This window comes from Mustela erminea, chromosome 5, assembly GCF_009829155.1.
Source record: "Mustela erminea isolate mMusErm1 chromosome 5, mMusErm1.Pri, whole genome shotgun sequence".
In the NCBI taxonomy this organism is placed as follows: domain Eukaryota; kingdom Metazoa; phylum Chordata; class Mammalia; order Carnivora; family Mustelidae; genus Mustela; species Mustela erminea.
Window position 1 is genome coordinate 4906189 of NC_045618.1, and position 24256 is coordinate 4930444.

At 50.2% G+C, this 24256-nt stretch overlaps 1 protein-coding gene across 3 annotated transcripts in view; it reads left to right on the plus strand.

Moving 5' to 3' along the window:
• The window catches only part of CRTC3 (CREB regulated transcription coactivator 3), a 96954-nt gene that overhangs the window by 52422 nt on the left and 20276 nt on the right, over positions 1-24256 (plus strand). For 2 of the 3 annotated variants that reach the window (XM_032345539.1, XM_032345538.1), the window contains exons 3-7: positions 5403-5522; positions 13604-13665; positions 15027-15089; positions 17233-17333; positions 24023-24058. In XM_032345539.1, coding sequence (XP_032201430.1) covers positions 5403-5522; positions 13604-13665; positions 15027-15089; positions 17233-17333; positions 24023-24058 — 382 coding nt within the window. The remainder of the gene's footprint in view (positions 1-5402; positions 5523-13603; positions 13666-15026; positions 15090-17232; positions 17334-24022; positions 24059-24256) is intronic. The other variant, XM_032345540.1, reaches the window with a different exon arrangement.

Genomic DNA, 24256 nt, shown 5'->3' on the forward strand with positions numbered 1-24256 from the left:
ACCTGGGAGGCTTAGTCATTTAACCGTCTACCTTCAGCTCAGGTCTTGATCCCTGAGTCCTGGGATCAAGGCCCACACTGGGCTCCCTGCTGAGCAGGGAGTCTGCTTCTCCCTCTGCCCCTTATCCCGCTCATGCTCTCTCTCAAGTAAATAAAATCTTTATTTTTTTTAAAAGGTTTTATTTATTTGACAGAGATCACAAGTAAGCAGAGAGGCAGGCAGAGAGAGAGGGAAGCAGGCTCCCTGCTGAGCAGAGAGCCTGATGCAGGACTTGATCCCAGGACCCTGAGATCATGACCTGAGCTGAAGGCAAAGCCTTAACCCACTGAGCCACCCAAGCGCCTCTCAAGTAAATAAAATCTTTGAAAAAAAAAAAAATCATGCTATAGCATAAACAGGAATGCGTATGTAGAATATACTGTAGGATACTTTTAATAATGATCTTCCCCTGGAGGTGACAATAAACAGCTCTCCCACTCTCAAACTTGAGCTCATTTCGTAACAAGGGCTTAGTAGTCACATGGAAGGATCTGGGGTTTCTAATAAACCACAACCTGATACGCCAACAATGTGATACATCTGCTGAACGTTAACTCCAATACAGGGCATAGATCAGCAGTGCTAATCTGAGGAGGTACTTTTCCCTCTAGGAAAGGTAAGGAAAGTCAGCGCAGCTTTTCAAACATTGGTGCTGGGCCGCTGCTCTCTGTGGGGGTGTGAGGAGGGCAGCAGACGGTGCCCACACACCTGAAGATGCTTAAATGAGATCTGGGTCCCCTGGGGGGCTGCTTGGAGCACTCGGTCCTCTCTGCCATTGGCTCTCGACTTTTCCCCGGAAATGCACAACTCTGCTCATCTGGAAGGTTCCTACGTCCTGTTTCATCTCAGAAAGCATTCTCCATCAGTCCTGGCCCCTTCATGCCTCCGCCTCCCCCAGCAGCCGTCCTGATCCCTACACAACCTGAACGAGTTCCCATCCACGCAGAGACACCTTCAGAGAAACAGTTGGGGAGCCCGAGAGCAGGGCGGTGTGCACTTGGACAGCCAGTTCTCAGCAGCACCTTGAACCGTTCGAGACCTGCCTCCTTACCCCCAAAGCCACCCACAGAAACTAGTTAAGAACTGGCTGTGGCCGTCTACTTGCCAACTCAGGAGTCACTCTGACCCCTGCCCCCCACCTGAGCCCTGCTCATTGCCCCTCACTGTTGAGGTCTGTGGGCTGCGCGCCGTCCTCCGTCGGCCTTCTCTCAGAGTTGGGCACTTTCCCCTGCCTCGGGTGACCACGCTGTCGTTTTCTTTCCACACTCAGCCCCTGGCACTTAGATCACAATGTGAAGCTGAGTTTGGCAGCTCGCCCCTTCACCGGTGAGGGTCCCGGGTGAGCGTCCCGGTGTCACGCCCCACCGTCAGGCTGCTGACGCGGGCCCCTCCGCGGTGCGCCGTTCCCATCTGCTCCTTGCGCCCGGGGCGCGTGTGAATACTCGTGCTCGCCCGGGCCCCGCAGAGATTGCTGGACCTCCCTTCTTCGCCTGTATTTCAGAGTAAAAACCAGTGCCCCATCCCAGGACAAACAGAAAGGAAAGGAAATCCAGCTCAATTCTGATTTTTCCCACAGTGCCACTTGGAACGTCATGGGGCGTCCTCTCAAATCGGTCCTGCCTCCTCTGTGTCGCCCTTGCCCTGCTGCTGCCCTAAGCATGTGCGTGTTCTCCCCGCGGGCGGTCCAGCCGTGGCGCCCCGACTCAAGGGAGAGGAACTTCTGTAGATGGAGGGACGGAAGCCTTCTCTTCTTCATTTGGTGTCTGCTCCCGTGTTCCGAAACAGGATGGCATCGGGCAGAGTTTGCGCCTGAGGCCATCCTCAAAACATGCCGGAACCAGTCTGTAGGCCCTTTGGACTTGGCACCCCTCTTGGGGCGCTTCAACAAAAACAGGACTCTCCGGCTCACCGCGGCCTCTCTCCGCTGTCACTACCGTATTAGTCGGCGCCGCTGTGGACCAACCATTCCTGAAACTCTGGAACTTTGAGCAAATTTTTTCTTTCTTTTTTTTTTTCCTAACTCCTATCTGCTGCTGGTGACGGCTGTGGCTTTCCTCCATGCTGCTGCTCCCCCTGCAGAGCCGAGGCTGAGCGAGTCATGGAATTCTCACGGCAGGAGGAAAAAAGTGTGAGAGTTTCTGTTTGGACAAATGTGTATCATATCTCCTCATGAGCCCTTGGCCAAAGCCAGTCACAGGCCCCTGCCGACATTCTCTTCATCCCCAGGTGGCCGCTCTCAGAGGCGACCCGGCATGGGTACCTAACAAAGATCTGGGTCCCTCAGGGATCCTTGGGGAGGCTCAGAATACTGGGTGAGCCCCTAACTGTGGTGCTGCTCTTGCCATCCCGAAAAGGACTCAGGGTGGCCTCACCTTTGACAAGGTGCTTCTCCGTGTCCACCCCCCTGGGCATGTGTCGTCTGCTCATGCCCAGTGATCTTAGTCGCCTTGGGCTGCCCTGACAGTACCACAGACCGGGTGGCCTAAACAACAGACATTTATTTTCTCACTGTTCTGGATGCTGGACGTCCAAGATCAAGGTGTCAGCAGAGGTGGTTTCTGGTGAGGCCTCTCTTCCTGTCCTCACACGGCCTTTCCTGTGCAGCCGCGCTCCCCTTGCCTCTTCCTCTGCTCATAAGGACCCCAGAGCTGTTAGATGAGAGCCTCATTACCTCATTTCACCTTCAGTACCTTCCTGAAGGTTCTAGGTCCACAGACAGCCACACTGGGGGGTGTGAATGGGGGCGGGGGAGGGGACGCTTCAGCTGGCAACGCCCAGGATCCCTGGGATAAGGCAACTTTCAAGTGCATGATCTAATTTCGTTTTCTCCACAAGCCCGTGGGAAGTTATCGGTAGCATCATTTCCACTTTACAGATAAGGTGAAGTGACTTGCCAGTAAGGAAAGGTTCTAGGCTGGAATGGTTTGACTCCACGTGGTCTTTGAACTGCAACATGGAGGGCCTCTGGAACATTGGAAGTAGAGCACTGTGCACCTGCTGAATTAGGAACTGTAAGGGTCACCGAGTATACGGAAAACTGTTTACAAAATACTGTTGAGTACAGACTACAGACCACAAAAATAGATGTGCTCTGTGGGTCTGAGCCTCGTACAAGCTGAATAAAACTTGAAAAGGAACAGAAAGCACGATGTACTTGGCCTTCAGTGTGTCAGGGCTCTGTTTCTCTTTTGTATTAAAGTTGATCTAAGAAATACATTTTTTAAAGATTTTACTTATTTGAGAGAGAAAGAAAGCGAGCGCGAGCATGGGGAGGGGGAGAGAAGAGTCCCCAGCCGACTCCCCACTGAGTACAGCAACCAAGAGTTGAAGGCTTAACCCCCGGGGCCACCCAGGCGCCCCAGAAATACATTTTTAAATAACAGAGTCTTAGCCCTCAGCAAGCATCACACCATAGTGTTTCACGGGCTTCCTTGCTCCAAGTCCACTTTGGTCCCCGGCTTCCGGGACTGAACACCAGCTTGAGCTCGTTTCATGAACAAGGCCGGTCCCTCTGAGCCGAAAAGGCTAAATCGCCCAATATCGTTTGGAGGGAGATCAGCTGCCACAGGGATGGAGAGCTGCGGTAGTGCCACAGTAAGGAAGAGGAGAAAATTAAAATGGTAGCCAAGGCCATTCCCCCCAGCCCCCAGCCAAGTCCAAGTAGCAGTTACAGGATTTGGGCCCATAGGGACGAATGCAAAAGAGGCACAAGTGTAAATAGCGCATATGCGTGTCGTAGGAAGTCTCTAAGATGTTCTAAGAACTTTCTGCTTTTTCGGAACTGCTTCTGGAGACTCTCAGCCCACCTCTGTAGGCCGGCCTCTGAGAGCCCAGTGTGGTAGCGTTTGTGCTCTGAGAGCCCTCAGTGAAAATGCTGTGTCTTCAGGTACATGTAACCTCACCGTCGTGAACATCGGCTGCATTTCTGGAGGATCTTTCCTTTCATCCTGGAACAAAGTCATCTGTCCCTTATGTCTGCTGTGTAAACAGGCTCTGAAAAAGTGTGGGCATGTCTCCTCCTGATTAACAATGGGATTTCAGCCTGTCAGTCCCTGGAGGGGTGTGCAGATCGCCCGAGACTAACGCCCTGCTTACCCATCACGGTGGCTGTTTCACTCTGTGAAAAAAAGTTGTTGCTCACCTAGATCTCTTTAAGAGTTAACAGATTTGGGTTGTAGAAATAGAGTAGAACTGTTAGACTCTGTTAGCCCAGACATTTTATTAGCCCACTGAAGAGAGAGAGGAGTCATCCCCAAATCCAGCGTGAGAAAATCCGTATGTTTAACAACAACAAAAAAATTAATGACCCATTCTTAGCTAAAAGCAGCTCCCTTAGAAAACCATATTCTATCGTATGATTCCTTTCAGAGTAACCTCACTATTTACATAATTCCATTTACATAAAAGAAAATCTGTTTTTAGCTGTTTCACAAACACGGCTCTTGCAGAATAGCATGTACACATTACACGCATGTCACATGCGCGATATAATGGGCCCGCTTGGCGTTTGGTCTTTGACAACCAAAAAATTGCCTTTTATGATGCCAGGCTCAAAAATGTTACGAATGTATCCCAAGCCTCCCTTAACTAAGGACTTTGGATTTATTGAGCACGGATTTACCCTGAATCTGTTTGTGTTTCACCTGTGCCATGTTGGGGAATGAGTTGCATATTTTCAACTTGTATTGAGGTAGTATTTCTTCTCTCTTTGCTTAATTCAGGGACTACAGACTCAGATGTCTGACACAGTACGTCAACCCAGTGGTCTGGTGTAAGCATTAAAAGTATGAGAATGGGGGTCCCACCTACAGAGAGCAGCCGCTCTCGATTTCTGTCCCTTCTGCTACATGGGGCTGTGGGATTGGTGTGGGCAAAGGGTTCGGGTTTTTCACTGGAAGCCTCAACCCTGAATTTTTAAACATTGTTGATTCAAAATTTCAAAAAGACTCTGTGCAGGACAGATAGTCCACGGTCTGTAGGTATCCCATTCTTGTTCTCGTATCCAGCCTTTCTCCGGCTTAGATGAGTGCATTTCAAGGGTACTCCTGAGTTGTCTGGGGTGTGATGTATGAACCCATGGTCCTGCCTCAGGTTTTAATATTACCATTAATATTAAAATTTTAATATTACCATTCTTTCAGCTTTCACCTTAACACACTGAAGACTGTTCTCAGTTGCTCTGTAACCTTATGGAAACAGCCCCATGTGCTACGCGATCTGATTTGCCCTGACTCGAGGCCTAGTTGTAAACACTTATAGAAAGCTGAAACCAGTCTTTCTGTCTGCTGTTGTTACCTGTTGCTGTTCTTGATGGTGAATGGCAATTTCAGTCACGGGCCGACTCCTTTCCCTTCTCTCTGCAGCCCGCCCTTCACCAGGCTGATAGCGTGCGTGGGACCCGCCACCACGGGCTGGTGGAGAGGCCAGCCAGGACCCGCTTCCACCCTCTCCACCGAAGGTCCGGGGACAAGCCAGGACGACAAATATCCTTTCTCATTGTCTTGGGGGGGCGGCGGGGGGGAGTATGAGTTTTAAAATGTTTGAAAGGTTTTCGGGATTTATCTTCCCCACGGTTCCCCTTTGGCCTCAAAGCCTTCATTTTATCTGATGAATGGAGGCGATAAAAATAAGTGAGTTGGAAACTAGAAACATCTCCACAGCTAAAAGCTGGTAAGATCGTCGTGGGTATTTACTTGATGAAAACACAGATAGAGTTGAGTTGAGTGAAGAGAGGAACATAAACAAGCTGTAATTCAGCCCTGTTGCAAGGCCTGCTCAGTTCTTCAGAAAGCAGCCAGGTCAGAGCAACACCTGACTTTGAACCAAGTTAGAGAGTTAGTCTAGCTAAAACAGACAGGTGTGTGACTGATTTTTATTTCCGTTGACCTGGTGACCTGCCATTAGAACTTAAAGAGGAAATTTCATAGGATCTTCTACTTACGGAGTTTCAAACTCAGCAAATGACACCCAAGATAAAGAGCTTGTAGTTAGGAAAATTCTCAGGCACGGCATACCCCAAATCCTATGCTGTTAAGTAGGAATAAGGAGAAGGAGATTGCGAATTCCCCGGACAATTTCGTTCATCGGGGGCTGGGGCCCCGGGGGTCAGGGGCAGGCACTGCTGGGCCACCCGCTCTGTGCTCAGGGCTTTGGGGACACAGAACCGAGCCGGGTTTTGTGGGAGAGGACGGAGAAGCAGTGCACCAGCAGAGCCGGAGTTCTCCCCGCATGCTCCTCACGGGTGGAGGAAGGCACAGGAAGGCGGGGTGAGTGTTACTGCAGAGCCGAATTCCTGGCAGTGATGGCAGAGCTGGCTTCTCGAGAAACCAGGAAGTGGGGGGAGGGCACGCATGTTTGCTGAGCACCTACCCAGGCCAGGCACTGTGCTGGGCAACGGATGTGTCATTTAGTCCTCAAAACTACTGAATTTTCGTTTCTTTTTAACCCCCGTCTTCCAGGGAGGAAACTGAGCGTCCAGAGTCACTTGTCTGAGATGCCACTGCTGAGGTTGAAAGGGCACCAGTTCCACCCTGGGCCAGCTCCCAGCCCTGCACCACTAGGTGGGTCAGCCCCAGGGACACACACACACACACACACACACACCCGTAAGAGAGGCCCTAGGGGAGGAGGTGTAGGACCCACAGACAGAACGGTTTCTCCCCTCTTTGGCCCCCAGGGACACAGCACATTTGGTCCACGAGAGACCCTGACTTATAGTCCTTGTGTACTTTGTGACCACTGTCAGGGAGGGTGGAGATGAGGACTGAGCCTGCAGGTTCTCTTCTGGAATGTGTCCTCACTTCCACAGAACGCTCGGGGGAGAGGTGAAGCCCGCTGAGTCGCCCGCTGGTGCGCATGCGCAGGTGGTGTGAGCGCATCTGACCGTGGTCTAGGCGGCGGGGAGTTCTCAAGCAAAAGGCTTTGAGTGTTTCTTTGCTTGATTTAAATATGTCTTTCTCCAATTTCTCAATTCTCTTTTTCTCCCGTCAGTGTTCTGAATATTGTAGTACGTATGTGGCATATTTATAAATACATATTTGTAGCTATCTCGGATCCTTTTTGCAGCAAGTGTGGTCTAAGGATATACATACGCTCACCCCTTTTTTAACCGAAGGAATAACGTAGAAGAGGAGGGGATCGAAGGAAAGTGACAGATGGGAAACATTTTAAGTATTCACCAGTGTCCGGCCCCTGCCCTCGCGGTGCTCGCGGTGCTCCCAGCCCAGTGTGGTCAGTTGTGGCCCAGACGGAGAGGGCTGCGTGAGCTCATAGAAGGGGCAGCCTGGACCCGGAAAAGGGAACCTGGAGGCAGATCCGACCCTGGAAGGTGAAGCCACAAGTGAGGGAATAATGCAGTCCTGTATTCAGCAGAGATCAGAAGGGATATCTACAGTGTCCCTTCTCTGTACAGATACTGTTCTTTTGTTTGTTTGTTTGTTTAGATTTTATTTATTAATTTGAGAGAGAGCAGGAGCAGGAGGGGAAACAGAGGGAGAAGCAGGCTCCCTGCCAGCACGGGGCTTGATCCCAGGACCCTGGATCATGAATTGAGCCGAAAACAGATGATTCACCACCTGAGCCACCCAGGCGCCCCCTGTACAAGGGCTGTTCTAAACAGAGGAGACTCGGTGGTGAATAAGATGTGTCCCTGCCTTCATGAGTTTATAGTCTGGGGGAAGGGACAGAGGCAAACAGGTAAAACAACGATTTAGGCAAATGACTGGTGGTAAGTGGTACAGAGAGAGGAAGGCTGCCGGAGAGGGAATGCCCCAGGGAGAGGGAATGTCTTGTGCAGAGTCGCATAAGGAGTGACTACACCTATGTTCAGGGGACTCCGTCTCCTGCCAGGTGATCTACTGTAGGGTGTAACTTAATCCCATGTACGGGTCACCTTATGGGAGCAACCGCAGAAAACCAGTCACCTCCAAAGGGGAGGGGAAGCAAAAGTCAAACATGCAGATAAATTAAAGTTCATCACAGTACAGGTCTGAGACGTCACTCTGTATGCTCTTCCTGCGCACCTAACCCGGGCCTGGGAACCAGACATTCGCTGGTGCAAAAAAGCCTCTTGAGCTTGGGGCTGTCTGTAAATGGACAGCGTGTCTCTCCTGCAGGGACTGTGAGCTCCCATGAAACACAGGAGAGGGATGATTTTATGTTGACGATGCTAATAAAGTCAGGAGAAGTTAGAGAAAGATTCCATATTTCCTTTCATGGCCACTTCATTTAGAAATAATTTGCTTAAAATGATGGCCTTTCACGTGTGTCTGGTGCCTCCCCAACGTCTGTCTCCCGCTTCTGTTCTTCGCAAGTGTTAACACTGATTTGAACATTTGTTAGAACAAAAAGAGAAACTGTATTCAGAATTCTTTTCTTTCAGCTGTTTCTTGGCTTGGAAGTTATTTTAGAAGGGTCAGACCAGCCTAGACAAGGGTTCAGTCCTATGATACATAAAATGAACGTTGTTTAATAAATATTCTGGCTTCCTCCCAGAGTGGGCAGCCACAGCAGGCAGAGCTCTGGCATAGGGAGATTCCTTCTGCAGTGGGCGGCCGTGGCCTCAGTAAAGGCAAGTGCTGTGGGCTTTGCTGCCTGCGTGGGCAGCCACCAAAGGCAAAGACCAGGACACTGTCCAGCTGGGCTCTGGCTTGGGGCCACCCTCAAGGCAGAGGAGAGGCACTGCCTGGTCCCTGGCTGGGGCCCGGGGTTGAGAATTCAGGGTACAGGCTCTTCTACCCTTTCCCAAGTGCTCATGCCTTCACCACCCTCCTCACTCCTCAAGGGCCGCAGACATGGGTCCCAAACACCATCTTGCTGAATTTCTGAGCAATTAACATAATATTATCCCCGTGGATGACACACTGAGAAAGAAGGGGACACACTGAAGAATCATAGAAAATGCTTTCCTCTAAATATATTTTTAGAAAGAGGGAAAAATAATAGATGTCTGGAAAATTTCTGACTTTTATTCCCAGCAAGGTTCAAGAGCATATGGTGTCTGGGAAACCAGCACGAACAGTCGGGAGGAGAGGCATTAGGACCGGCCACAGTTCGGAATGGCTTTCCTCTTTGGAACAGGCTCTGCTCTGATTCTTCTCACACAATGAGTTGAGGATTTTAGGGCACCGGTTTATAGAACACTGTTTCTTTGACACAGACGGCCTGCTAGGTTTGAGAAGCCCTGCTCTCTCTCCCCCCACCCTGAGCCTCACGGTTGAAGTCGGGGCTCCAAGAAGCCGTGCAGTTAAGAAGCGTTCTCTCTCGCCAGGACTAACAAAATGTATTTAATCACAACACCCAGTTTTTACCTAATACCCATCAGTGATTTCCACTATGAAGGACAAGGAAATGGGGGTGGGGTGCGGAGTTTTCAGACTTCAGGATTCCCTGTGCCACCCAGCTGTCACTCACGTGCGGAGGGAAGCAGGTCGCGCTCATGCACGCAAGGATTCCAGGGGATCCCACTCAGACACTTTCCCAAACATCTGACTTTTAATTTAATTATTTTTTAATTTAATACGTGTAAGATGTATTCTAGCAGGATGTAGTCGGGAGGCAGAAAGGGCAAGAGGAAGTAGCACGATGGTGAAGACATGGTTGAGCAATTAGGAAGGAACCAAACTGTGACCAGCTTTAGGTCTTAAATCTGACCCTGGAATTCGTCTCGGTGGCGGGTTCTATTAAGCCGATTCGGAGATCCGTCACCCCGGGAGGTCCCAGGCCTGCCCCGCAAATGCTGGCCCTGGGAGGACCCAGAGTCCCCGAGACTGGGAGAGAACATGGCCAGCATCCAGGCTGCCTGGAGCAAGCTGCTCCTGAGCCCTGCCCCAGGTGCCCTCACCACAGGGGAACAGGAAGCCAAAAGGAGAAGCCTGGCTGTGCTCTCCAGCCATGAGGCAGGCAGCCCAGAAGAGAGGGTGGAACTCTCTGGGCTTCTGTGGCTCAGTGACCCCACCCATGGGTACGTGGGCCAACAGATGTCCTGTCTTATCAGCAGAAGAGCTACTCCCCTTCCTCTGGGGAAGAGTGAGTAAGAAGCTTCCCTCTGCCGCTGCCCATGCGGAGAAGGAGTAAGGGCGCCCCTTTGTTGGTGGGTTGAGGCAGGAACATGAGGAGGAGTTTCCTCTCCGAGCTCTAGGCACTTGGGGAACACCTTGGTCGGTGAAGTACGGGTGGACGGACTACAAAAGGGGCAGAGGTGCCAGGGGGGAGGAGGAGGAGGAGGTTTTCAGGGGGAGTCTGGAGTATGTTTGGTGGCGAAGCTGAAGGGACAGCAGGAAACTCGGACTCTGTGCACTGTTGGCAGCCGGTGGTCTGGGTTTGTGACTTCCTGGGCTCCCCAGCCTGCAGCCAGAGGCTGGGGTGGGCCCAACTCACACCTCCCCAAGTGTGTCCAGGCCCCTGGGGCTGCTCCCCATAGCGGGACACCTGGCAATTCTGCAGCCCTTCTCCCCAGCAGCTCCCTTTGCCAGCAGTGTGGGCTGAGAGGCTGTGGGCCGCAGAACTCAGGGAGCGTTAGGACTGGAGGGAGGCGAGGAGGCAGCCAAGGAGCTGGGGAGGAGGGCCCTGGGGCGGGGTGGGGAGGGGGGCAGATACAGAGGTGCAGGTGGGACCATCTTCAACCTCACTAACTGATGGGGGCGTGGGACGCGTGGATGGCCAAGAAACTGGGCTGGCTCTTTGAAAACCCTGTTGCCAGTTGCTTTTCTGTTTGGTTGTTGGCAGCTGGTAGGCATTCCAAAAATGCTTGTTGAATTAATGATAAATTCGGGTTTACAAATAGGCTCTTTTCCCCATCTTTAGGTTATTCCGTAGGACCTCTCGGTCTGGTGGAACCGTCAGAGCCACCCAAATGAACTTTTCTGAAATCTTCAGAAGAAGAAAGGAATCTTTTCTAGGTTGTCCTTAGGTTGGCCTTTTTTTTTTTTTTTTAAAGATTTTATTTATTTTTGTTGATAGAGCACAAGTAGGGGGAGCAGCAGAGAGAGAGGGATAAGCAGACTCCTCGCTGAGCAGGGAGCCGGATGTGGGGCTCCATCTCAGGACCCTGGGATCCTCACTTGAGCTGAAGGCAGACGCTTCACCGACTGAGCCCCCCCAGGAGCCCCACCGTTTGGTTGACTTTAACTGTAAGCCAGTAACACTAGTGGTTGTCTTGATGCCAACAGTTCTTGGGTTTTTTTTAATATGCAGTGAGTGAGATATGATAGTGAGAATTAAGAATGCTCAGAGGTCACAACGTTTCATGTTTGATGCTTCATCTCAGTCGTATTAAAAATCCCAGCTGCGGGGGGGCGCCTGGGTGGCTCAGTGGGTTAGGGCTCTGCTTTTGGCTCGGGTCATGATCTCCGGGTCCTGGGATCGAGCTCCGTGTCGGTCTGTCTGCTGGGTGGGAAGCCTCCTTTTCCCTCTCTCTCTGCCTGCCTCTCTGCCTGTTTGTGATTTCTCTCTGTCAAATAAATAAATAAAATCTTAAAAAAAAAAAAATCCCAGCCGAGCATGGTGGCATGGCCTAGGCCCCAGCCTCTCGGAAGGCTGAGGGGGGTGCTTGAGCTCAGGAGTTCTGGGCTGGAGTAAGTCATGCCCGTCAGGTGTGCAGGCTAAGTTCCTCACTGACTCAATGACCTGCAGGAGTGGGGGACCACCTGGCTACCTAAGGAGGGGAGAACCTGACCCGGGCGGAGCGGAGCAGGTCAGCAGGGCCATCGAGCCTGTCGGTAGCCGCTGCGCTCCGGCCCGGGCAGCAGAGCCAGTCCCCATGAGAAAGACCTGTCAGGAGATCGCTGCATGTTCATGTCGTTACTATGTATCAGACGAAATGCTACCTGGAACCCCCACATTGAAGTAGTTGGTGTTTGATCATGATGTTCCCGTTGTGTCCCTGCTCGCTGTTGGTGTTAGCGGGACAAGTGACGGGGACTGAGGACGGCCGTGTACTGAGGGAAGCAGTAAGCTTTGGCTTCATGAAATGACGCTTTTCTGGTTGGAGATTCATCCAACTGCAGGAAAGGGAAAGCTAGATAACCATGGGACGGGGGCGTCCACACCCCCTCCGTCCCTTCTGCTGGTGAAGGTGCTGGAGTGTTCCATTGTGGGGGAGGGGGTGCTTGTCCTGACTGACCGCCTGCACCTCTCCTGTCTCCTGTGGCTACTCTAGTCTGCACTTCGCCACCCTGAAGCCTGGCAGTTAATGCTGAAGAAATGGTTCTCTTCTGAAAATCATCTCTTCTGCTATATTGACTTGGAGTCAGCTGAAGGCATAAGCTAGCTGGATACGGCAAAACGGATCCACGGAGGGTGAAACTGGGATCATGACGCCTCCCCTCACAAAGGAGGCCGCTCACACCAGATCGCTGGGAAGCTCTGAGTGCCGCATTCTCGGACGCCCAGCCCAGGCCTGCAGGATAGGCCCTGCCCCTCCGTCCTGAGCCCAAGCACGTGACAGAGGATCATTAAAGATTTTTTTAGCAGGAGAATATTATGATTAAAAACGGTTTGTTTTAAGATTTATTGATTTTTTTTGGAGAGAGAGAAAGAACAGGAGAGGGGCAGAGGGAGAGGGAAACCCAAGCAGACTCCACACTAAGTGCAGAGCCTGACATGAGGCTCAGTCTCCCGACCCTGAGCTTACGACCTGAGCCAAAACCCAAGAGAGTCGCTCGTTTAAATGACTGCACCTCCTAGGCGGCACTCCTTGATTGAAACTATTCTATGAATTTAATTAATTTAATTAACCAGACAGCTCTCCTGCCCTCCGCACAGATAGCATCATGTCTGTTTGTCTTTGCCTCTGGAATGTGTTCCGAGGCATGCTAGACCCCCAGAAGAACACGGAATTTATACAGTGGAGCCCCTGACAACCCAAGGAGCTTAGCGTTTCTCCACAAATCTAACGCAGCTCTCTTTTGGCTGTAAGTAATGGGAATCCTCAGCTTGGGAAAAGGACACTCACTAGCTTATGTCACTGGAAGCCCAAGGGCTCGATCCGGGGGTACATCTGATAGCATCGAGGCTGTCTGCAAGGTGCCACGTCTGTGTTGACTTTCCGTGTGGGCAGGCTTTCTCTTCTTGTAGACCTTTACAGTACTCTCAGGCTCACCAGCTGACGGCACTCCCTTTTCTCCTCCAACGCACTCTTCGGGCTTGTGTCATGAGCCCGTCCCTTAGCCAGTCACTGTTTCCGAGGCTATAAGGTACCTTGACCGGAAATACTGAGCCTGATCTATCCCATGGGACGGAGGGGCCTGCGCAGAAGGGCGGCCTTACCAGGTTGGGGGTGAAGGGCAGGGCAGTTCTCAAAATCAAAAGATGCTATGCAGGCAAAAAAACAAAAACAAAAAACAAAAGACCCCACAGGAATCACACGAAGAGGGCACTGGTGAGAGCAATAGTCCTTCCAGGGCCAATTTTCCAATAGGCTTTTCAGAGGGAGCGTGGAGGAAAAGCTGTCGGTGTAGAGGGATAAGAACCAGAAACTCAGGTGTTTAACTCTCCATAATTCTGCCGCCTTCATTCGGTTTTAACTTCCCATTAATTTTATTTTTCCTTTATTAAAAAATTTCACTTTGATGGTAGTACTTTCGGAGCCAATTACTCCTCACAGCCCTTGGATGAGAGCTGGCCAAGGTAAGCGAGCTGTGTTTTAAGAAGTGGGCACGTGTTGTTTGTCATTGTTTTCACTTTATTTTATCCTTTGAATATTGTTTTAGAAATTTCTGACATAAATCTTGTTTTCTCTGAGAAAACGTAGGTTTTTCAGGTAGGATCCTAGGTTAATCTGGAAGTCTAAGATGAAAAATCATTAAAAAAAAAATCTAGATCTTCATATTTAAAATCAAATGGAAACATACTCGGGCTACACCTACCAAGAGAATATCCTGATGCGGTATCCTTGTATTTGAGACATGGGAAAATAACCACCTTTGCTCAGGGTATCTTAGTAAGCTGTTGGAAGGAGTGAAAGATTTAATAAGCTTCTCAAAATGTAATTTGCTTAGTGGGTTCGATTTAGAGTCTCTGAGTATTTTGTATACAGAGGATATGTGCCCCCCAAAATTGAGTATTTTGGGGTCTAGAGAGTGATGGAATCTAAAACCAGCTGCAAAGACTGGTGTACCCATTGCTTGTGTGGCACGTTCCCAGATCACCAAGTCAGAATCAGGAGACACTGAAGTGTACACATCAAAAAAGAGACATTCAGAGCGCTCTTGGCATTGAGGCTGACTCTGTTCTCTGGGAAAATCCTGACTGAGCACTTACGGTGATTAACACAGTCAGGAACTGCGACGTCCGTATGGGTGATGGGGGCTCCTGCCTCCAGGCGGTTTTCAGCTGCCCTCAAGAATCCCGGGCCCCAGGGTCGTGGGAAAATACAATATTGTATTTTCAGTCAGAGAAAGAGATCTACAGACGAATATTTTGAAAGTTAGCGTCCAAGGAAGAAATGTCCACAGCTGCCCAGAGCAGTGCAAGCAGTGCGAGAAGTGTTTCCATGAGTGCGACACCCGTGCCAGTTGTGTTCCTACTCACAGTGTCTCCGAGGGAAGATGGTTTCCACCTGTAGGGTTGTCAGGGTGCCCCCCCCAAGCACTCTTGGGGTGTGCTGAACGGTGACTTTTTCCACATCTGGACGGAGACCTCATATCCCCTAGAGAGGAGGCAGTCATGGATTTTGAACTATTTAAGGTGCTTGTTGGCCCTTTTTAAGACAAAACCAAACCAAACCTCAGTATATGCCCCACTAGCTAATCCTGTTTTTACGGATTTTGGGGGGTTTTTAATCATGGAAATCAGGATCATAGGAATCGGAGAGATCCCTCAGTCGGACCTCATTTTAACAATGTTGAGCAAAGTGAACGAGGCATGGAGCATGCGGGTGACTTTCCCTGGGTGAGTAGAAGAGCCAGTTCCCAAACTTGGGCCCGAGGCTTGCCTTTGCTCCTATGAATTGAACGTCTTTACTTTCTCTGTCATTCTGGTTTTTAAAGGCAGCAGCATCCTTGGAAAGAAGAGAAGCACCCCGGATTCAGGCTGACATCTGCTCTTAACAGGTACCCGGGTTGGTCACTCATAGAAAGAAATTTAAAGAAGACCAATTGATTTGATTTTCCTGATGTTCTTTATGTATTCTCCAGTTACTAGAGGATATGCCTGTCACATGTGTTTATAGGAAGTATTTTTAAAAAGCCTAAATCTCCCACCATTTATTGAATGTCTGCACAAACAGTACCAATCCATCGATGGGGTCCTGGGGGGGACTACGGGGTTGGGTCTTACTATGTGACTTTGAGTAAGTTGTATAACTTCTCTGCGCCCCAGTTTACCCATCTGGAAAAGGCAGATAATCATACCTCTCTCAAGGGGGTGGTGTGAGAATCAAATAGGATCTGTGAGAAACAGGGGTAGCATTAGCATCCAGCCAGCGTTCCCTCCTGTCGTGATCGCGCTCGGCCCAATGCCAGGGTTGAGTGTTTTGTGGAGGTTGGTGTTTTTGATCCTGACAGCTGCCCCCAAGAACAAATATTATGTTCTGTTTTAAGAGACTAGAGGACTTGTCCAAGGCAATGTAGCTAGCATGTGATGGAACTGAGACTTTTTTTTAAAAAACCATTTATAGTGTAAAATATAAAACATACACAGAAGAGAGAAGCATGACCAGAAGTCCCCGTGCCCACCCTTCAGCTTTCGTCCTCATCCGTGTCCTGCCATATACCCCATCCCCGTCCCATTTCCATCCCACCCCCACCAGATAGACTACTGCCCCTGTAAATGTCTCTAACAGGAAAGGTTGATAAGAACTTCTTTTAAAGAAAACACAACCACAATGCCATTTTCACACGTAACAAAATTAGTAGTGATTCCTTCATGTTAGCCAAACCCAGGCTATATACGGATTTTCCCAGTTGTCTCTCTGCATTTGATTGATATTCTCTTGTGCCTCTTTGTATCTGTGAAGGAGCTGGAATCCAAAGCCAGGGGTCTCAGATCCCAGGGTCCATGCTCTTTCTGCTGCCTCATGCAGCTTCCGACCTGCCCTCCCCGCTCCCACTCCCACCCCATACCCTTGTCTGAACATGGCACCGCCACGGTGCACAGTCAGGCCACATGGCTTAATGGCCACCTGAGGCTGTCACCTAGAAGAGACCACAGGAAGCATTTTTAGCTAATCTGACATCTCTCACAAGTTCTTTTCATGGCAGATAGTTTGACTCATGGATGAGAAAAAGTAAATAATCATCCCTTAGAGTTAAGAGTTAAGAGTAGAAATTGGAGCCGTTGGGGGCAATTTCCAAAATTTGCTGTAGATCGGGGTTTCCAACCTTTTTGTCTTAGGACCCCTTTACAGTCTTGAAAAACACTGAGGCCCTCAAAGAGTGTTTGCATATATGGCTGTGTCTGTTGATATTTATCTGTTTATAAAAGATACTTATTAATTTAAAAATTAAAGAATAGCAATAATAGATTCATTACACGTCAACATAAAAGATGGCTCCTTTTAGGAAGTGCGTTATTATTTTCTAAAACGAAGAATTTACCAAAAAGGGGGCGCTGTTTTACCTTTCACGACCCTCTTGAAGGTAGCTAGGTTCTCGGTTTATGCATTTTGTCCTTCGTGACCTCACAGGTCGCTGCTAGAAACTGCTGTGCTCATGAGAGAATGAACGCGGAAGGCAAAGAACATTTAGTATTATTTGCAGAGTCGTCTCGACCTTGCATGCCCCCTGAGCCACGGCTATAGGGAACCTTTCACACAGGAGGACGTACTCTCACATGGAGAGAATCTGGAGCAAAGAATGCACTGGTCCCACCTGTCTTCTGTGTCGCAGGGAGGACAGGGAGCCCCTTGGGGGAGGCCAGGAGTCCAAGCTCTACGTTGCTGAAATAGAGCATTATGCCATTAGCTTCGAAGCGTGAGACTATACACGTACAGATTAAGGTCTTGTTGGGTGTGGGCCACCCTCAGAGGCTGTTCCTGAGGTGAGGGACTTCAGGTAGGTTCAGACTCCTCATCTTATGGGTGCTTGAGTTCTCTCCTCTTGGTAATTTTCAGAATATTGCATTCTTACTAAGGAAAAATGGATTTTATTACTAATGGATCTTACTAATGGATTTTTCTTACTAATATTTTCAGAATATTGCATTCTTACTAAGGAAAAATGGATTTTCAGTCAGACCCTCTCTTCCTCCCCTTAGGACCAATTCTGATTCCGCGCTTCACACGAGTGCTCTGAGCGCCAAGCCCCAGGACCCCTACGGAGGAGGGGGCCAGTCCACCTGGCCTGCCCCATATATGGGTAAGACACACAGGCCCACTGCTCACAGTGTCTGCTTTCTCATTCTGTTTGAAGTGACTCCAGCTCTGGGATTTGCCCCTCAGTCACCTCTGTCGGCCACAACAACCACCCTTGATGTGTCTTCTGCCTCCGTCTTTTCCTCTCTGATCTACCCCAGCCTACCTGACCAGCACCCTTGGCTTTGTTGTCATTTCCTTGGGGCCATCCTTGACCTTCCTCCCTTTACCAGCCCAGAACTACCCGTGTCCTTGTCACAGCCTGGAGTTCCTCTAGGCTCAGACCTACCTTGGCAGCTGTGCCACTTGGCTGCCTTCTGCCTTCTCTCCCTCTGCTTGGTGTAGATTTCTTGAAAAGTCAACATCCTGATGGTCTTATCTCCAGCACGGTGCATGGCACAGAGGAGTGACCCTCAGTGATGGAGAAATTACGTAGTGGCTCGCAGGCACAGAGCCCTTGCTAGAACACTCTAGGGGCTGACATCTCATCTGCCAGGAACCCAACCTGCTTCACTAAGACACACTGCAAGCCTGCCTTTCCTTCCGGGGATGATAATCTAATAGGAACAATGGTCTTGCATTACCTCCTTCCTATGCAGGTTGACTCTTGTCCACAACCCTTAGGGCTAGGTGGTCGGTCTTAAAACAGGGGAGAAAATAAATCTTGGTCAAGAGAATCCCAGGCTTCCTGGTTTTCTTTATTTTTGAGACCATTTGAAACCCAAATAGCCTCTGTCTGGAGACTGTTCAAGGTCTTCCTTCCTTGCACATAGTAGAGGTGGGGTTAGTAATGACTTTGCTGTGTGTGTTCTGTTGGTCTCACTCGTAGATGACTGCCTTGGCCTAAACATTCCCTTACGCTTCAAGCACGAGATCTTTGAGAGTCGGTCTGGGCCATCTGGCCGTGTTTCCATCCATGGGAATGGGAGTGTCAGGCTGGCAGGAATGTGGGAACTGGACAGGAGCCCGCCGCTCACTGCTCGGAGGAGCAGGGTCTATGGGGAGACGCGTGAGTTTAGCTCCAGGAGAGGCAGAGAGGGGACCATATACACAAAGGCCAGAAAGGCAGCAGCTGTGATCAGTGGAGGTGCCAGGAAGTACAGCGACATCCTGGTCTCCCCGGACTGGGAGGGAACCAGACGGATGGGTTTTGACCCCGGAGCCCCTGATAAAGAGCCGCCTTTCAGCCTCTGCCGTTCCTTCGCGTCTCCTGTCCTCTCTGCAAAGTTTATGCTTCTGCACAAAGGGCCAGAGACCCAGAGACCAGAAGGCAACTGTAGATAATTTAAATAAAGAGCCTTTGAGGCCTGCACGCAGAGAGAGAGAGCACAGAAAGGGATTGACTAGGTGAAGTAGTCATACCGGGAGCCGTCGGGCCTGTGAGGGGAGAGATGCGAGATGTCAGAAGGGGTGAGTGAGAAGGAATCAGGCAGAACTGTGTCAGAGCTGCTCTCGGCAGACGGAGCAAGAAAGAAATCGGGAGCAGAATTCCTGGGCCAACTTGAGAATCGAGGTGGTCACTCTTTGTCAAGTCAGCGACTCGAGATTGTGGGGCCGCAGCGTCTGTCGGGCGTGGTGGGGTCACAGGGGGGAGCCTCCAGCCCCAGCGACCGAGCTGTGGGCCTACTTGTGCACACTTGCCGTGCAAGGACAGCACAACTCAGAAACACGGCCAAATATGGATGTGTTTACATGGGAAAGCCAGTGTGTTTAAAATATTATTCAAGTCTCCAAGGGTGGGGATTATTTCTGGAGAATTATATTTGTCGGTGGGAGCTATTTTAAAGAGTTCTGTGTATTTTCCCCCTGTAATTCATTAAAAGTTTTTCATTTTCTTTCCCTTTGGATTTTAAAAATACCAGCTAGCTTGGCAAAAAGGTATTTATTATAGAACCAACCAAATAAAGTAAGGATTTAAAAAGTGATGGGAAAATGTAGTTGAAGCCCAGGATTCAGGCTCCGTAGCAGAAGTAGCAGTAACCGCTCTTTCCCTGGGAATCCTTCCTGAGCTCAGTGATGCAGCCACCATGTCCCCACTGTCTGTCTGTCTGCAAGCCGGTGATGAGGGAGTGCCTGCTCCTAACTTAGCCACATGAGCAATTAACGGGTACGTCTGTGAGCAGGACTGTGTATCCCCAGAGAATGAAGCCATTGGTCTGTTCATGCTTAAATTTTCACAGTGGTTATTGAGTTGTGTGACAATTAGGCGTCAGTGGTAAGTAGGTGATGTAAATGACAGGAATAAGCTTCTGCACCAGACAAGATTTTTAGTTTCTTCTCTTTTCATTATTCAGAATCTACGAAGAGAAGCCATGACCAGAGTTCCCTGGCGGCCGGGGTGCTTCGCCATTTCACATGCACACTGCCGGGCAAGCGTAAGGGCTCGCTGGGACCCTGGCTCTGTCCTGTTGCCCAGGACTGTCCCCTAACTGCCCCCCACTCCCACGTGGTCATGGACATGGGGGCTGGAGTGGTCCCTGTCCTTCCCGGGAGCACTCTGGAGCTCAGGACCGAAGAGTGTGGGAGAATGATCTTTTCTGCACCCACAGCTTGTAGATAGATGCTGAGCTGTACTGGTTTGGGAAACGTAGCCCCGACCTCCTCCTCCGGGAAGAAGGCGTGTCTTGGACCTCTGTGTTTTAACGATCCTCTGTCCTCAGGCAAACACTGTGACCTGCACAGTTAAGAAGGTCTAAAATGCAAACAACCCATAAGGAAGTGAGCCTGTTAATGACCCCTGATTGCACGGAGGAGCGGGCGGGGAGGGGGAGGGCACAAACATCTCAGATCGAAAGAGGGGCAAAGCATCACCCAGATGGCAGGAGTGCCCGAAAGGGGAGGCTGATGCCCCAGAGGCTTGTTGCGAAGGGACCCAGCTCTGCAAATCCAGCCGCCGGAGGACTTTTATCCATCCGGCATGGAGCAGGCAGAGGGCACGTGGTCTGTGTTGCACTCAGGAGGTCAGCGCCCAGCGGCTCTGAGGCCTCCTGGGTGCCCAGAACACAGATGCAGCCTTGGCCGCGGCCGTCCCTTAGCCCTGTGGGACGGATGTGAGTGAGTTTCCTCTGATTCCAGATGTCCAGTCACAAAGCGCTCCCTTTTTAGGCTCAGTGCTTTATTTCTAGTTGTATCCTACGGCATTTTGTCACCCAGTAATACAGGTCCGGGTGCGGATATGTCGGCTCTGCGTTAGCTTGGCTCTGACAAACCAGTCCTGACCGTCACCATTGTTCCGCTTACCTGGACGCTGAACCTGGGGGCCTCACCCTCCCTCCCACAGCCCTCACAGCAGCCAGCAGCCAAGTCCCAGCCCTCCTGCCCGCAGCGAGCCTCAGAGCAGCCTCTCTCCTGCCCTCAGTGCCTGGCCCCCCCTTCCTTCTTGCCTGGACTGGCCTCCCAGTTTCCCACACCGTCTCCCTGCCTTTGGGCCTTCTCCTCTCCGTCCATCTCACACGCGCTGCTGGAACACTCTGTCCAGAGCTCTGCTGTCATCCTGTCACACCCCTTCCGTGTCTCCCGCTGAGCCACCGGCAGACTGCTCCAGTCCAGCCCCATCTGCCATGTCCCCCGCCCGCCCCCCCCCCCCCCCCCCCCCCCCCCCCCCCCCCCCCCCCCCCGTCTCCTGCTCCAGCCCAACACCATTCTTGCCCCTGCCAGACACATTCGGCCTCATGTCCCCTTCCCTGTCCTCCTCCTCCCATCTCTGCACTGGGGTGTCCCCTTCAACCTCACTCCCCAGTGTCCGCATCCCTCCCACTACAGCAGCTGGACTTCCTGGAGGCACACAGGCCAGTTCTAGTCCTGGAACTTAGTGGTGCAGCACACGGTGCCTGCCTCAGGGCTGCTGTGAGGACAATACGGGCTGCCTTGCAATGCTGTAAAGCCTGGGTCGTGGTATGCGAGCCGTAATGCTGGCTCTCATTATGGTCATCCTCGTCATTATCCTTCAGGGCCTAACTGCAGTTATGCGAGCTGTAATGCTGGCTCTCATTATGGTCATCCTCGTCATTATCCTTCAGGGCCTAACTGCAGTGCCACCTCCTCCATGAAGCCCTCCTTCTGTGCCCATCTGAGGGAGAGGGGTGGCACAAACAGGAGAGCAGGTGGGGTATCTGCTTGCCACCCAGTTTCCTCAGGTAGCCCTCCGCCGGGTCCTCGTGTTCCAGGGCCAGGGCAGCTATCCTAAGGGAGCGTGGGGGGCTTGGGGTCTTGATGAAGCGATGTAGGCTCATACCACGCCAGGTTGCTAAGTGAAACCAGTCTGTTGTTTGCAATGGGATAATCCTGGTGTCATGGTCAGAACGGTCACATTCCCAGCCCCTTCCCAAGATGAGGGCCCCAAGGAAGCCAAAAGATGCATGAGAAGTTTCTTTTCCATCCTGCTGACAGTTGCCGTTGTAGAGCTTCACCTTCCCTCTCCCTGCACCTCATTTTCTGATGCTCTCTCACCTTGCTTTGTTTTTTGTCTGTTTTAAGGTTTTAAATATTTATTTTTATTAAGTGGGCTCCACGCTGGGTCTGGAGCCCAGCATGGGGCTTGAACTCATGACCCTGAGATCAAGAGTGGAATGCTTAACCTACAGAGCCACCCAGGCACCCCGCCCTTAAGATTTTATTTTATTTTTTTATTATTATTTTTTAAAGATTTTGTTTATTTATTTGACAGACAGAAATCACAAGTAGGCAGAGAGGCAGGCAGAGAGAGAGGAGGAAGCAGGTTCCCTGCTGAGCAGAGAGCCCGATGCGGGGCTCGATCCCAGGACCCTGAGACCATGACCTGAGCCGAAGGCAGAGGCTTAACCCACTGAGCCACCCAGGCGCCCCCCCCCCCCACGCCCTTAAGATTTTAAAGTAATCTCTACATCCACTGTGGTGCTCGAATTCACAACCCCAAGATCAGAAGTTGCCTGGTCTTCCACTGAGCCAGCCGGGCAGCCCTCACCTTGCCTTCTTCGGAGATGTCAAATCAGAATTCAGGTCTAGCCTCATCCAGGTCCCTCAGAAAGTGGGCCAAGGATGGTCTGCAGACAGTCCTCAGAGGTTATCATTAAACACAGATTCCTGGGGCCGTTATCACTCCCTCCGAATCAGTCTTTGAGGCTTGAGCCCACAAAGCTGCATCTTAGCAGGCTTTTACCCAAGTCTTTCTGTGCACTAAAATAAAGTCTTAAATTACTAAGTTGGATTCTGCTTCCGTGGGCTGAGAGAAGTTCTGTCTTTATGAGCGTGCTGGGTTTATCAGCCCGTTAGTGCTCCTGGGGATTCTCAGTGTTGCCCCCACCCCGGGCTCTACCGAAATGGTCGGTCTTCTACCTGTTTTTGAGAATTTGCTTCAGCGTTCCAGTTTCTCACTGGTCCTCTCCCACCTGGCCTAGCACTCCCTCCTTGCAGGAACTTGACGAATCCATGTTGAAAGAATGATCATTACAGCTGGTGTTGAAGCTGTAGAGGCTTCTCAGGTTCTCCAGAAACTTATCTAAACTTTAAGCAAGCATTTAAGTATATTTAAAGGCTCAGAACTTAAAACTTTGTCCTGATTTTATATTGAAAACTCATTTAGGGGTGCCTGGGTGGCTCAGTTGGTTAAGCGACTGCCTTCTGCTCAGGTCATGATCCTGGAGTCCTAGGATCGAGTCCCGCATCGGGACTCCCTGCTCAGCAGGGAGTCTGCTTCTCCTTCTGACCTTCCCCCTCTCATGCTCTCTCTGTCATTCTCTCTCTCAAGTAAATAAATAAAATCTTAAAAAAAAAAAAAAAAGAAAGAAAGAGAAAGAAAACTTAGTGTATTTGCTCCAAGGAGGATGGTCACCTAATTCATGGGTTTTAGCTTAGAACAATGGAAAATACTATGGTTGGTCATCTGCAGTATATTTTATGGATTAAAAATATTTGATTCAGCCAGAATTTATTCCAAGTCAAATGTTTAAAACTTTGTGAATAGCTATCATATATTGTGTTTAAATTGACAGAGACTACAGATAATTTTTTTTTAAAAATAACTTGACTCTTTTCAAGCAATATATATAACAACATTCAACATGGGACTTGCAGTCTGTCCCTCTAGACACGCATGGTTCGTGTGAACCAGTCACGTAGACTTGTGGAGTTACCTGCCCTTCCCCCACCCCCGCAACTTGCAAGAGTTTTGATCTGAACTTCTTTATTTTGTGATTTGAATAGAGGTTCTCAGACTTTGTACGTTGTTCTTTCAAGACAGAGGCTGTTTTTAAAAAGAAATTAAGACTGAGATCATTTTAAAGGAATAGTAGAAAGGAGCCAATTCTCGACTCAAATGGGCCATACCTATTCTAATTTTAGTAGAAACGCTAGTGCAACTTGGGTGAACATCAGCGTACCAAAATCACCCTGGAATTTTCACGATTCTATTTCAAATCAGAAAGAGTCACTAATTCTTTTTTTTTTTTTTTTTTAAAGATTTTTTATTTATTTATTTGACAGAGAAATCACAAGTAGGCAGAGAGGCAGGCAGAGAGAGAGAGAGGAGGAAGCAGACTCCCTGCTGAGCAGAGAGCCCGATGCGGGACTCGATCCCAGGACCCTGAGATCATGACCTGAGCCGAAGGCAGCGGCTTAACCCACTGAGCCACCCAGGCGCCCCAGAGTCACTAATTCTTAGACAAATAAAATTGAAAGCACCACATAAAAGTGTGTTTTTTTTCCCTTTCCCACCAGGTTTCTGTGATGGTGAGAACGACATACACGGGGAAGGTATGACCTGCTTTGACCTGCTGGCGCTGAGCACAGCATCTCTAGGCTCCCTTCACGCTCCCAAGACTCCTGCTCTCAGGATTTTCCCAAGTGCCCATGGCAGCTGCTTGGTTTATTTCTCTGAGAGGCTGTATAAAATCCAGGCTAGCCACTATCAAGGGCACAGGGAGGAACCATGTACTTAGATCACAAAGGCTC